General features: G+C 55.6%; 1 protein-coding gene across 1 annotated transcript in view; it reads left to right on the top strand.

Moving 5' to 3' along the window:
* EFNB1 (ephrin B1) overlaps positions 1-15,024 on the top strand; it is a 47,306-nt gene that overhangs the window by 17,577 nt on the left and 14,705 nt on the right. The window contains exon 2 of the mRNA XM_059482785.1: positions 10,840-11,117. Coding sequence (XP_059338768.1) covers positions 10,840-11,117 — 278 coding nt within the window. The remainder of the gene's footprint in view (positions 1-10,839; positions 11,118-15,024) is intronic.

Consider the following 15,024-nt stretch of genomic DNA (forward strand, 5'->3'; position numbering starts at 1 on the left):
CTGGAGGAGGGATTAAAACCTGACACTCCTGTGCTGTGCTGGCCTCTCTGCTGGCCCCTCCCTCAGCTGCTGCTCTTCCCTTCAGACTTCAGCTGGGTAAACTGGGGGCAGTGGAAGGGCTGCTGAGGGTCAGCACAAGAGTGTCCCAAATCCTTCCAGTGGTGAAATCTTGAGGAAGGTCTTTTTGGTGTAAATATGGAGAAAATTTGGGCTGTTGTTCCAGAACAGGACCTCGCAGTAAAGAGGGGTGTGGGCAGCACTGGGAACAGGTTCCGGGGAGAAAGGGGCAGTTTCTGCCCTGCTGGGTGACATCCAGAACAGGACTGGAGGAGGAGACTGGATCCAGCTTCCCTGTAGAGCTAGCTCTCCAGGCTTTGGTGGTGGCTCAGTTATGTGCAGGAGGACAAGAGAGGAGAGAACAAATGAACTTTTGAGGTCCTGTGACTCATCTTCAGCTTTTTCTCCCGGACCTAACTCAGCCCCATCCACCCCCGTGGAGCAGGGCCAAAGGTCTGGAGCAGCTGAGTGCAGCCAGCCAGTGGTGGGATTGGTGTGGGAGTGAGGAGCATGGGGTCACCTGGTTCAGCCTGAAGAAGGGAAGGATCCAGGGAAACCTTGGAACCCCTTCCAGTGCTTAAAGGGCCTGTAGGACAGCTGGAGAGGGACTTTGGATGAGACATAGGACAAGGGAGAATGGCTTCCCACTTGCCATAGGGCAGGATGAGATGGAATTTTGGGAAGAAATTCTTCCCTGTGAGGGTGGAGAGGCGCTGGCACAGGTTGCCCAGAGAAGCTGTTGCTGCCCCTGGGTCCCTGAAAGTGTCCCAGGCCAGGTTGGACAGGGCTTGGAGCAGCCTGGGCTAGTGGAAGGTGTCACTGCCCATGGCAGGGTTGGAACTGGGTGGTCATCAGGGTCCCTTCTAGCTGGGCAGCTGTGGGCAGATGTGCACATGGCCTGTGTTGGGATGGGGGTTGGGAAGCTCTTAATAACCCCCGGTGCCGTGCCGGTGGCAGCCAAACAAGTTCCCAGTAATGACGCCGGGGCTGAGGGCTGGTGATTTGCAGCTGCCTGGGAAGATGGCGCTTCCAGACGGGAGCCAGGGCTGGAATGCCAGAACTCGTTTGGCCACTCCGGGAGCCGGGGGATCAAAGGGGCCCGGAGTGAGTCAGGGCGGTGCGGTGGGGGTGACGCTGCTCCCCTGGGACCAGGGGCTGGCAGGGCTGGCAAAACCCGGGAGACCTGTCAGGGCAGGGCAGGGCATCCCACAGCTGGGATGGGGAACCCTCCGCAGGGTTTGCTCCTCCCTGCCCGGTTCCTAACATTGGGATTAATCCTTGAAACCGCAGCATTGCATCCCTGGGCTGAGCCAGAGCCCCAGGGACCTGGGTGGGTGCTCTGAAGCTGCCTCCCAGCCCTCAGTGGGATCACCAGGGATGGAAACCCCAGCCCTGGGACACAGTGAGGGGCTTCTGGGAGCAGGGGAAATCCAGGAGACCTTGTGGTTTCTACTGCTCCCCAGGACATGTTTGGGCTTTATTTTTCTGGTATTTCTCAGAAAAATGGGAAGGCTGGTGGCTCCTCTCCCTTGCTTTGGAGGTAGCCAGTGAAGTGGGAAGCTGAGGGATTTGGGGACCCCTCTTGTACCCCTTGGAATGCAGCAGCAGGAGCACTCAGTTACTGTCCCGTGGGGAGTTTTGAGACTCCTGGCTGCAAACTGTGTTTGTGGGGTGCCAGGGTTATGTGGGGTGTCAGGTCCTGGGGTTCAGGAAGGAAGGGGCTCCTTCTCTCCTAAGGCCCAACTACCAGCTGTAACTTCACCTCTTGGCTCTTAGCTTTCTGTTCTTTTTTTTTTCCAACTGAGCTTGAAAAGTGAGAGGTGGGAAGAGGGGGGATCTTGGAGAACACTGGGGTTTCTGTCAGGTCTGATGTGCTGAACCCTCCACCCGCCCTTCCCTGTGCCCCCAGCCCTGCTCTGGGGAGGGGGGGGCTGCAATTTGCCTCCGTTCTGTCCCGACTGGGGTTGATCTGCATGAGAATGAGCGGGGCTTGGCGGGGAGGGCTTGTCTTGGGTTCCTTGGGCATATTCCTGCTGCTTTCCCTTCCAAGTGGGCGCCCGGCCGCCGCCGCAGCCCCTGCCAAAGTAATTCTTTGCTTTGGACCGGGAGACGAAATCTCCTCCGTTTTATTTCGGAGGGGTCAGGGAAGGAGTGGGAACCCCGCTGATCCAACCGTGTTCCCTTTTAACCTGCCTCTCCCTCTCTCCCCCTCCCGGCCCCCCATCCTCCGGATGAGCGGGGCTGTAGCCAGGGCACGAGTGGCCAAACCAAAGCCGGAAAACACACGGAGCCGAGCGGGAACATGAGCTGTTTCCGATGGATCATTTAATATCTGCAGCATCCCGGGGCTGGGACTGTGCTGCTCTTGGTGCCGTCAGGGTTTTGTGATGCCTGACGTGTGCTGGGCTCTGTCCTTCTGTTCTCCCCGTGGGTTTTAGGTGGTGCTTTTTGGCATGGGGGTCACGGTGCAGCCTCCAGCTGCCAACCTCTGTTGGGGTAGGGATTGGGATGCGGGTAGGAGAAGGTGAGTGCCCACTGCCGCCGCCGCCCAGCCTCATTGTCTCACTTCTCTCTCCGTTCCTACGCCAATTAAAGCGCCGTGTTGCCATTCATGGCCCTTATGGTTTTGTTCAGTTGTCTGTCAGCTCTTGTCAAGCCCTGTCCCCTTCCCCTCCCCCGTTTCCAAAAACAAAACCCCTGACAAACCCCCCTTTGAATCCCCTCTTACCTCACTCCCAGCGTGGGGCCCCATTGCCGGGGGATGCCGGCGGCGGCGGCGGGGAGACCGCTCCCCACGCCGCCTTTGTGGGCCGCCGCCGCCCCCCAGCCCTCGGCCTCCCGCTTCTGCCAGCATTAATTAGATAACTCGGCCCCTCTTGATTCCTCTGAGGGGAGAACGGGACGATCCGACTCCAGGGAGAAAATATGGCTTTTCTTCCTTTTTATTTTTTGGCCGAGCCCTTGGTTCCATCGCTGCTGGAGGTGCTTATTGTGCTGGGAAATAACGGGTTTGGGGGGTGGGTGTGTGACGGGGGTGAGCCTGCGGGACTCCCGGTGTTCCTCATTCCCTGTCTGGACCCCAGGTGGGCGTGGGCGGGAGCCCGGGGTCCCCCGAGCCCACGCCAGCGGCTGCGGAGAGTGCTGCAGGTGGCAGCAGCAGCCTGCGCCAGTGCTCTGGCCCTAATTAAATCGACTCCAAAATCCCTCAATTAGCAGCAGGTTTTGTTTTCCCCCCCCTTGCTAGGTTTGCACTGAGATATTTTGGGTGCAGTGTCTGAATGCATGGAGTGTGCGCGGACTTGGGAGGATGGAGCAGCACATGGCTGCTCCTGGCAGGCCCGGCTGCTGTGAGGACTGGGAGCCTTCCCTCTCCTCCTCCTTCTCTTCTTCTTCCTCCTTGGGGCATGAGGGTGGTCGGCAGCTGTTCCTAGAAGTGATGGACTGGCATTGGGATATATCCTGGCTGAGCCTGCAATGGGACATAGGAGAACATTCTCCTTTTGTGGGTGCTGCCTTTGGTGGTGGTGATCTGTCATCCTCCTTGGGGCTGGTGGGGAGTCTGGCACTTGGATACTCTCCCTAGCCATGCTGTAATTATGGGGATAACTCAGGGAGAAAGCTCTTCCTGCAGCCCTGCTGTGGCACAGGAGGGCTGAGTCACTGGGGCCAGGGATGTCACCAGCTGTGGTGGCAGCCGCTGGCTCTGGGTGCTGAGGTGTGGCTGGCATCCCACAGCATCCATGCCATCTTTCCTGAAGCCTGCTGACCTGTTCTCCCAGCATCCTGATGGCTGGAATCCTCCTCTGCTCTTGGCTGGTGGTAGGAGAAGGGGTCTGGACTGCAGGAGGGGAAAGCAGACCTGTCCACAAGCTGCAGGTTTGCAGTTGAAACCAGGATCCTGCTCCTGACTTTCTGCTTGAGAAACCCAGCAGTGGTGGGTATTTTCCTGAAAAAGTGGGCTCTCTGGTGTGTTCCCCAGATGTTGGACAATGGCTTGGTCTTCAGAGCTATGGCAGTGACTGCAACATGTGAGCAAAGCTCAGGGAGCTGCAGTGAGACATTCCCTGCATCCCACATTCCCTGAATCTCACCTTCCATGCTTCCATGGCTGCTCAGGGTAAGCAAGGTGCTCTCTCAGCCTTCAGTGTTTGAGGCTGCTTGGGGAGAGTTATGGTCCAGTGTTGAACATGGGGCTCCTGTTTGCCAAACCTCTGTGTGAAGCACTGGAGTGGCCTCTTGGCCATTGCCAAAGCCATGGAAATCACCAGAGTCACCAGTTTCCCTGTGGAGAGGTGCTGGGAGCCACGCTGTGACTGGGGCTGGTGTTTGAGCATGGACAGACCACACTGCCTTGGGCATCACCCCCCTTTCTGGGCAGAGAGGGGCAGTTTGGGTTTGTTTTCCCCTGCACTTGGTGTTTCCATCCCTTCCTCTCCATCCCAGCCCTGGTTTGACCATGACCCTGAGTCGGTCACAGTGCGGAGCTCTCCGGGGTGTCTGTGCCAGGGGGACACTGGCTTGGGCATCTTGTAACTTCACCTCAAAAAATGTCACCCCTGGCACCCAGACGTGTGGGGTAGGGGGTTACCAGCTTGCGAGGAGCTTCCCAGCTGGCAGAGAAGCAACAAAAGGGTTTTGGGGAGCAGCAGAGTTGTAAAATGGCATCCCAGAGCTGGGGGGGGTCGGTGAGCGTTGCCATGGAGACCCGTTTATGCCTCACTGATGCGTCGTGTAAATCCGTTTGGGAACGAGAAGGGCCTTTTGTCTTTGGGAGGGTTGAATGGGCCTCATTACCGAGATGAGGAAAAAAAGGGCCTTAGAGTGTATCTGGGAGGGGGACTGGACGGGACGGCCCCGGGGGGGCTCAGCAGAGGCTGTTCCCTCTCCCAGGGATAGTGAGGAGCTGGGGGGGCTGGAAGGTGAAAAATATCTCCTTGAACAGCAGAGACCAAAGGAGTGGAGGAGATATGAGCTGCTTTCAGATACCTGGGATTGCTGGCTCTGTGTGGCCACCTCCGCTCCAAAAGGATAGAGCAGAAATAGAAGAGGGCTGCTGAAGGGCAAGGAAAATAATTATCCATAGATTAGCAGGGGGAAAAAAGATGGCAGGCTCTTCTAAAGGAGACTAATAATAGAGGAGCACATGAAAGGAGTGGGATCTGAGAGCGTGGGGGTTCGTGTGCTCCTATTTACCCTCTTGTGGTGATGAGCCGTGCGATGGACGAGCGAGAAGGCGACCGATACAGAGGGAGGAACCTTTTCATTCCACTTGTAATTAACTTCCTTCCACGGAGTATCTTTGTTCCCAAGAGCTGAATGGGAGTCAAACAGGAGAAAGGGGCTGTGCCTTTGTGTACTGTCACCACTTTGGGGAAGGGCTGTGGATGTTGGTGGTGTGCTGGGATCAGGTGGGCCTTTGGGATTAGGTGTAATTCCTCTGGTTTGATTGTCCTCTGCTCTGGAGAGGTGAAGTGAAGTGGGTGGGAACTGCTCTGTTTCACTGATGTCAGGAGGAACACCTCTCCCTATGACAGGGGGTGGCTGATGTTCCCAGCTCAAGCTCCCTGAGCACCATGTGGTTGTCCCTGTCTGGTAATGCTATTTGACCTGTGACATTCCACGTCACCCAAGTTAGATTTCAGTTTTTACTACTGACCTCTCAATTCTCTTTTTTTGTGAAAATACAGATTTAGACAAAGGCCGAGGTGGCTGAGTGTCACCAAGGGAGCTTTGGACAAGCTGTGCAGGGACCCTCCAATGGCAGGAGTGTGATGTGGCTCTGTGGCATTGGGGTCTGGAAAACGGCTCTGGGGACAGGACTAATTCTTCTGGCAGGTGGCAGAGAGTCCTCCGTGCCTGGGTATGGCTGCTGTGTCCCAGGGAGGTTTGGACAAGTGAGGCAGAGAGGGCAGGATTGGATCTGTGTGTGTCTGGGCACCAGCAAATCACAGTGTTCGGGAGTGTTTTTCAGGATCCCACTCCCAGTTTGAACATGGAGCTTTGGCTTCTTTACTGCATCTGGCCCTTTCCCATCCCTTCCTTGAGGAGATTCCCGGTGGGTGGGAGCTGTGATCTGTCTGGAAGGACTCACATGCTCTGTTGGTGTGGAGAGCTGGGCCCATGGGGCTTCAGCTGCCCAGACACCAGGAAACCTCCCAGCTCCTGCAGGTCTCGCTCTGCCGGGCACTGTCAGCCTTCCCTGCCAGACGTACACGTCCTCCATGTAAGATCCAGTTATTTTTGGATTTCTTTGAAGCAAACAGCATTTAGCATATGTCATCTTATATGTATGTCAGCATCAGCGTTAGAACATCTTCTGCAAGGAGAAGGTTCTTGGGAAATGTTGTTCTGTTTCTGCCAAGCCTGAAATCAGGTGAGGGGCATTGTATGCTGTGGATGTGGGGAAAGGTGATGCTGCCCCAGAGATTTTGTGGTTGAAGGAATGCCTGGATCCAGGGGGAGAGCAGTTGGAAAATATGTCAACCTATTATTTTAAAAAATGGTATTTTTAAGCCATTTTTTAGTCTTCCCTAACAAAGAGGTGAGGGACTGTTGGATTTTAAGGTTCCAGATGCAGGACACTTGTGTCTGTGGGATTGCTGGGAATGTGTTGGCTCATCCATGTCTATCCATGTGTGCCCACATGGAGGAGAGGTGCATGCATGGGAGGGGGATGTGGAGGAGTGGGGTCTCATTCCCAGTATAACTCCTGATCTTGCTCTGGCTGACTTACTTGGTTTTCCTCCTTAGCTTGTTCTTCCTCCTGTCCCAGCAAACCCTCTCTGGGATGCCTGCAGCACTGGGCCCTGGCTGAGTCCATGGCTCTTCCAGCAGGTCCCACCTGTAGCCCCTGGTCACTCCATCAGATCCTGTAGTTTGGACCCCCAAGGGGAAGTTAGGGGGGCTCTGCAAGGGATTGGGGGCCCCACCAGCAGCCCCCCAACTCAGGGCACGGGAGAGGCTGCACTTTAATCCCATCTCCCTGCTCCGGCATCCCGGCATCCTGCTGCCAACAGAGCTCCCGTTGTTTACCCAACTCAGAGGAATCGGTTTACAAGGCTCACAAATCCCCTTTTCACCTTTCCCATCAGAAAACACCTCCCGAAACAATGAGGAAATTGGACGCTGCCACCTGATCGCTCCCAAGGAACCTGCGGGGCCGGGAGCTGGGGGCCGGCAGGCGCTGGGGATGGGGACGCCTGGCTGCAACGGTCCCCTGGCTCTGCAGGTGGCCAGCCACGGATGCCACCCAAAAATCACCTCAGGGACTCTAAGGGATGAATCTGCCAGCCCTCTCCACCTGCTCAGCTGGCAAAAAAAAATACTTGTTTTAAGCTTTAGTGGCTGTAGTTAATCATTCCCACCCCCTGGACACCAGGGGAAATGATGCTGGGATGTTACCTGTGAACTGGGAATGGTGGCAATCAGAGGATCCCAGAATGATTTGGGTTGGAAGGGACCTTAAATCTCATCCAGTTCCACCCACTGCCATGAGCAGGGACACCTTCCACTATGCCAGGTTGCTCCAAGCCCTATCCAACTTGGCCTTGGACACTTCAGGAATAGGGCAGGAAGAAAGCTGGAGACATTATCCTCCTCCTCCTGCGTGGTGAGCAAGGTAGAGGAGGGTGATTATTAATGCTGAGAGTTGTTCCAGCCTTAAGGTTGAGCTAAGTTTTAGTTTTTCTGTTTTTTAACCCATCCCACCTTAAAACAGGGAAATCAAGCTGTGTTTTCCAGAGGAGCAGCAGATTCCCCTTTCTCTCCCTGAAATTACAGTGGGTTCTCTGAGGGCACGATGAATTTCCCTGTTAATTTAAGAGTTTCTCTATTCACTCCTCCGGGTTAAGATAAATCTGAAGACATGTCCTTGTGAAGACAAGTCAAGAGTGTAATTCCTTTTTGTCTTCAACCATCCCTAGGAACTAAAATACCTCGTCTCCAGTACTGGCTGAAATCCTATGTTCAGGCAGCATGTGACAATTTTTGGACGTTTTTTCCCTCTCCTTTTCTTGTGATAAATGTTGCTTTTCACTGTGTATTTTAAAGGAGAATTTCCCAGAGAACCAGCCTCTGGCATAGTGGGAGCTATTGTTGGTCTTCCCTAGGACGATCATCACAAGCTGTTCTTGTGACAAAGCAGAATTTTTGGGGGAAATAAAGGTCTCTGTGTGTGGTGAAAAGCTGGAAGAGCTGCGTGAGGGCTTTGAGATACATGCCTCAGGTTTTTCTCCTCTCCTGTGCTGCCCAGGCTGTCATCTGGAAATGGCCCTGCTGTTAGAGAAGAGGGGAAATGGAGGAGAAAAAAATCAGGGAAATTGGAGGACACAGGGAAAACAATCTGTTGTGCAGGTGGGGAACAGCAGTTGGAGGGAGCAGCGCAAAAGCTCCATGCACAGAGAAGTGGCTCTGTCTTGCTCCATGTTTGTGTGGATCTGGAAGATGTTGAGCTAATTCCCAGAAAGCAGCTGTGTGCTTCTGGAGCTGAGATTGAGTGTTTGTGGAAAGGATTTGCCTCCTTGTTTTATCCTTACATAAACCTAAGGTAGGCCTTGGTCCTGAAGTTCCTGAGATGAAGAGGTGCCAGCAGGATGTGGTACTGGGAGGTTCTCAGCTCCCTCAGCTGCTTCGTGGCCCCTCCCCTGCTTACAAATCCATTTGGCCTGATCCCAACAGGCTGGTGGCCCAGGGACCGGTTGGTTTGCAGGTGTTGGCCAAGGTTTTGGCCACAGAGGTGTGATAGGTCCTCGTGGTATGGAGATGAGGGTGGATAGGAGCCTTCTCCTCCTGCTCCGGCGGTGCAAGACATCTGCTTGACTTGTTTGTGGCTTCCTGTTTGGCATCTTCTGGGCAGGAGGGAGCTGGCAGGAGCTGGAGGAGGGAGCTTGAGTCACTCCAGAATCCTGTGCCAGGAAGCCTCTGACTCAGCCCAACCGTGGAGAAAGGAGTGTGGGATCCAGCTGCCTCTCGGGGTGGGAACCCGTGCAAGTGTTCACTTGCGCTGCGTGTCTGCGGCCGGGCGGGGAGGGAGGGACAGGGGCTGCTCCCGCCTCCTGCTCTCGCTCTGGCCTTGCATCAGAGCTCTGGCCGTGGGTGGGGAAGCCTTTATCGCTCCCAAGCCTTTGGAAGTGCCTGCTGGCCACTGGCCAGGTGACCTACTTGGTGGTGTGAAGCAAAGCATGGCTCACCTGACGGCAGTGCCTGAATGGAGACGGGCTCTGCATCCCACCTACATCCCTAAAGACCCTTCATGGGCCAAGTTTCCCACTGTCTCCTGGTCACCATCTGCCTGAATCATGGCTTGTAAAAAATTCCCTACAACCTCACACGGCCAAGGTGCTGCTGTGCCACTGGTACTGGGGTTGGGATGATCCTAGCTGCCCCGTTGCGCTGCTTTGGGTACTACTGGAGCTGATGTGGAGCTGCAGCCAGGCAGGGAGGATGGACCCGTAACCCCTCTAAATCCAGCTCTGTGATGGGGCTGTGCCTGCTATCCCTGTGCCGTGCTCTGGCTGCCTGGGATGCTCCTCTGACCTGGCAAGCTGCAGGCGAGGTGCAGATGATGTCTGCATGTCTGCCCTGCTACTACAGCTGGCACTGAGCTCCAGAGCCTGTGCCAAGGGCACTTGGGGGTGCGTGGGCTTTGGCTCCGCCTGCCTGCTCCAGCCCAGCCTGTGGATCTGCTAGGCTCCTGCAGCCAAAGGCCTGCTGCTGGTTCCAGCTCTGTGGCTTCTTGCTAAGACTTGCATGGAGCCACAGAGCAGGTTGGTCTTGTGTGTTTGATCTTCCTTCCATGGAGCCTGCAGCTCCAGTCGGAGCAGCTGGCTGGGGGAGGAGGTATCCCAGCCCCATCCAGTCTCCAGGGTGGGCTGGCACAGGGATGGGCTGTGTCCGACAGCAGAAGGGGAAGCGTGGCCGTGCAGCCTTGGCAAAGTGCTCTCTTTGCGTTTGCCGTGCCCAGATTACTTGAGGGAGTTGCAGCAGAGATAACTCTGCAGGAAAATCCATTCTCACCTTATCTCCCATCAGGAACGTATTTACTTGCCTACATCAAAGTAGATGATCTGCTGCTTCCCTCCTTGCTGCCCTAATCCTCTCCTTCACGCTGAAAAAAACCTAATCAGTGCCTTGCCCCACCATAACGAGATCCGAATGTTAATTATCAGCATCTTGCCTTCCTACCCTTCCCAATGCCCTGCCTTCCAGCCCTGAATAGCTTTCCTCCCTCCTTGCTCCTCTCCATCCGGTCCTCCCACGCTCCTGGGCACGCTGTTGAGCCTGGCTCAGTAGAAGTTGTCCTGCAGGATGCTTCCTTCCCTTCCATTTAAGGACAGGAATTCCTCAGGGAGCTGAGGCGTGGATGGGATCCCTCCCTTCACCCCATTGTCAGGACTTCTCCCTATGCCTAATTATTGCCTGTCCCTGCAGGAAGCTCCTTGCCTGGCCGTCGGGCAGAGCCGCGGCGTCTCCCAGCCCTTTGTGGGAAGACTCATTCCCAGTTGGATGCCAGGCTTGGGGCCGGGAAAGGTGCCCACCCTTATCATGGCTGGCGAGCAGGACTGACCCAAGCCAGCCCTGATTTTGTCAGCAGGAGCCTGTGCTGGCTCCATGAACAGGCTGAGTTGGTGAGGGAAGAGGAGAACTTGTTTTCAGTGTCAAAACCTGTCTTACAGAGGGGGAGCAGCAGAGCTGAAGCACAAAAATGGTGTCAGAGTGGAGTGGGCTGGGCTGGTGTGGCCTCTGCTCCAGCACGTGGTAACCTCTTACCCTCCTCTCTTCCAGGTTCATGACTGGGAAGGGGCTGGTCATCTACCCAGAGATTGGGGATAAACTGGACATTATCTGCCCCAAGGCGGAGCCGTCCAAGCCTTACGAGTATTACAAGCTGTACCTGGTGAGGAAGGAGCAGGCGGATGCCTGCAGCACCGTCATGGACCCCAACGTGCTGGTGACGTGCAACCGGCCCGAGCAGGAGATCCGCTTCACCATCAAGTTCCAGGAGTTCAGCCCCAACTACATGGGCCTGGAATTCAAGCGGCAGCAGGATTACTTCATCACATGTGAGTCGCCCTCCTCTTCCTCGCTGCCAGCCCTGGCTCGGGAGGGCCCGGGCGCCTGGAGAGTGTCACCAGGCGCTTGTGTGTGACTTGGCTGGTGCAGAGAGCTGACACGGATGGAAAATATGTCCCGCTGGATGGGAGCAGGGGGAGGAATGTGTCACTGGCCGAGTGGGTCACCAGTCCCTATCTGGCTGCTGTGCTGTTTCCCCTGCCCTGCTCACGGCTGGGAGCAGGAGCACATCCCCATCTGGGGTCGGCCCTGAAGTGCTGTCATTCCTGGAGCCTATTTTTTGCTGCCATCTTTGCTGGAAGTGTTGCAGGGTTTTGCTTTGGGACTGGGAGAAAGAGGAACAGTGATGCTTGTCCTAATTCCTGGGTATTGCCTCCAAGAGCAGCCCCAGCATGAGGAAGTGGTGGTGGTGTCCAGTGTGTGATATGATCGAAATGGCTGAAAATTTCTGTACACTGGCTTGTTCTGTTTGTGTCTTGGTGCACCATGGCATTTTATGGAGGGGAGAGAGAAGAGGCTGGAATTTTCTTGGAGCCTGTGGTGTGTGCGTGCAGGGGATTGCTGCACAGAAATCTATCCCCCTGTGCCTGCTCTGCTGTGGATGGAAGGGGAGCTCAGCCGTGTCTGGGCAGTGCTGCCAGCTCTCTCTTTGTCCCCTCCCCTCCCCGCCTGGCTGGGTGCACTGCAAAGGGCACGGTGGCCACGGCTCAGCTCCCCTCGCTGTGTGCTGTGGGCTCTGCGGCGAGCGGCTGGCACAGGGGTCACTGCCCGTGTGGGAGCGAGCTCCCAGCCCTGGGAGCTGTGTGTTCCCTGCTGGAAACACGGTATTTTTAGCCTGGAATCTTTGGGAGGGGGCAGCAAGGCCATGGTGGGCAGTGGAGACAGGGGGGCTGTGATGTAATGTGGTGCTGTGGTGAGGCTGCTGGTCTGGATGTCCCCAGTGAGCCTGGCTGGGGCTGTTGGAATCCTGCTGCAGAATAATTTGGAATAAACCTGATGCAGAGGAAGCAGCCGGGCCTAGCTCTGGCAGGTCAGCCTTGAGCCCTCATCACTTCTGTCAGGACAAATTTGGCTGGGTGGTGACAGGGACTCGCAGGGGACTCTGTTACCTGTGTGGCCATGGAGATGCCAAGGTGGCTTCTGCATGGTCAGCCAGGGAAGTTTCCCTAACAGGAGGGGTGACAGCAGGGACGACCTGGCAGCACAACCTGCAGCGCCAGCTTGGCTCGGTGCTGGCTGAGTCACTGTGGCAGGGCCAGGCTCTTCCAGAACAATGGTCACTGTCACTGTCTAGACATGGGGATATTTGACAGGCACCAGCTTTGAAGCCATTGTGGGCAGGACACTGGTTCCAGTCCAGATGCCCCAGATGGGCTGGGGATGCCAAAACCCCTGGCACAACTCCCATGTAGGCTCCCATCTCCCTTAGCACAGCTGCATCAGCCTGGTGGCTCTGGGATGGCAAAGTTCAGCCCTTCTGCCATCCTTCAGCTGATGGAAAGCTTGATTGAATATAAGCTTTGCCTGCAGTAGGCAAAAATTTGGAAGAGAAGCCAAAGTGCCAGACTTGGGTCAGCCAAGTATCTTGAAGCACTTGGTCGGTGGCTTCTCTGTGTTCGAGGGTCAAGTTCAAGCACTGACATGGTCATCAAAATAAGGAGGGCCGAAATTGGGGTCCTCTGAGCTACAGCCCGTGGGACTCTCAGGCTGCAAAGAGCCCTCAAAGACAAATAGGCTCCCCAAAACAAGCCCAGGAGGTGAACAAAGCACTGAGAAGAAGAAATATGAATATGGGATCCCTCTTATGGTAACCAAGTCCATCAGGAGGGTGGAGGCAGAAGGATTTACAGCCTCCGAATTACCCAAATTTTAAGGAGCTGTTTTGCATTTCACACAAAAACTGAAGTGAAAATCAACCTCCCGGAGCTTTGGAAGGTGCTTTCAGAGGCGGCCGCCGGTGCATTGCCGACTCCAAACGCGGCTCCCGCGGGGCCCCCGCAGCTTTGAGCCGGTGCCAGCTCCCCTGCACGGCTGCCAGCACACCTGGGTCACTGCAGTGACCGGCTCTGGCTCGCTGCGGATCCGACGGGACACGCAGCCGGGATTTTGCAAAGACGGCATAGCCCAGGTTGGGAAATCCCGGCTGTGCGTCCCGTTGGATGTTGGGCTGAGCCTTTTAAACTCATTTCTTAATGTAAAATCCTATTTATCCTCTTGTTCCCCGTTTCAGGCTGTATAGGGATGCAGTGAGTGGGGTGTTTGGAGAATCCCTGTGGGATGCCCCCCCTCTCCTCAGGGGGCCGGCAGTGCGCTCTGCCCCTGCCGTGGACCGTTTCTGACTTTAATTTCTCTTGACTCCTCCAAGCTTTGATGCGAAACCCCTCGGAGCTGGGAGCTGCCAGCTGAACTTTGGCCCCTGGGTGGGCTGAGGATGCTCCTGTGATCTGGCCATACCCTCTGCTGAGCAACCCCAGGAGTTCTTTCTGCCAAGAAATAAAATAGCCAAAAAAACAAAGTCAAAAGTCTCCTGAGCAGACCACCCACATGTTGTCTTTCCCCCCCCCCCCCAGTTTTTCTCCCCTCCCTTTCCCCAAGCTTTGCCTGGACACACAAAAGGGTTTTTTTCTCCCTTTTCATTTCTAAGCTGGGGAAGCAGCGCTGGAGCCGAGGGGAGCAGGGCGTGTGCCACTCATCCCCCACCTTCCCCAGCGGCTGGAAAACCTCCTCACCGGAGCTGGGGGGCTTCCCAGGGTCCCTCTATTCAGGACTGCTCCTTGCCATCGCTTTGGATATGCCAAGCCTTGTTTAGGGACACTTTTATCACGGAGGGACACGGCCCCAGCCCTCGGCTTAGCAATGAAAAGGCTTTTGAAAGCTGCTGTTCCCTGTCCCCATCCTCTCTGGAGCCTCACACTGACCCCCTCCACACCAGCTCCAGGCTTTCCTTAAAAGCATCTTTGGGGATGGATAAGGAAAGGTGATGCTTATTTCTAAAGCTTTCCATAATGAACGAGATGCAGCAGCATCTGCCTGCAGGTCTACACTGGAGACAAAGGCTGGGGGGGGCACGAGGGACTCCAGCAGGACGTGGGCACCATCCCCAGGATGAAGTGCTGAGAGGGTGAAGGAGATGGGAATTGGGGAATTTTGTGTTTTATATCATGATGTGCTGTGGTTACTTCCATCCCTGGGTCTCCTGGGTGTTTCCCTGCTTGCCTTTGGTGTCTTGGTGTGATTCACTGTCCCCAGTGTCCTGTGCCCTCCCTTCAAAATACTTCCCACTGGAACAGCCTCCCCCCTGCCTGGTGCCTGCACTCCTGGGGTGTCGTGGGCAGCTCCAGCCCCACCATGGCTTATCCAGCCCTGCAGGTTCAGCTCCCTTCACCTCCCCTCCTAATTCACTCCAGCTCCTAATTGCGTTTGCTGCTCCTCTTTGAACTTGCTCCAGTTTTACTATCTCTGGTAATGAGGTGCCTGGATAGAGATCCATTAATCCCCGTGTCCTGGCAGCAGGGTGACATGAGGAGGAGCTCCTGGAGTGGCTCCCTGCTATCCCAGAGCTCTGGATCAGACAATCAAAGAATAGTTTGGGTTAGAAGGAACTGTTAAATGTCACCTAGTCCATACTTGGAAGTGTTCAAGGCCAGGTTGGATGGGGCTTGGAACAACCTGGTGTAGTGGAAGGTGTCCCTGCTTATGGCGGGTGATGAACTGGATAGACTCTAATAGTTCCCAGTTCCTTCTCTGGTTTTTGGGGCTGGTGGTGGTCCTGGCAGCTCCTTCTGTGTTCAGTGGGTTGTGGAGACCCCAGGCAAACTTCGCTCAGCCTCGGGGTGTGCTCCAGGCAGCTGTTTGCAGATGTGGTGGTGGTGGTGCTGAGGTGTACTTCCAGGTGTT

This window comes from Ammospiza nelsoni, chromosome 15, assembly GCF_027579445.1.
Source record: "Ammospiza nelsoni isolate bAmmNel1 chromosome 15, bAmmNel1.pri, whole genome shotgun sequence".
NCBI lineage: Eukaryota > Metazoa > Chordata > Aves > Passeriformes > Passerellidae > Ammospiza > Ammospiza nelsoni.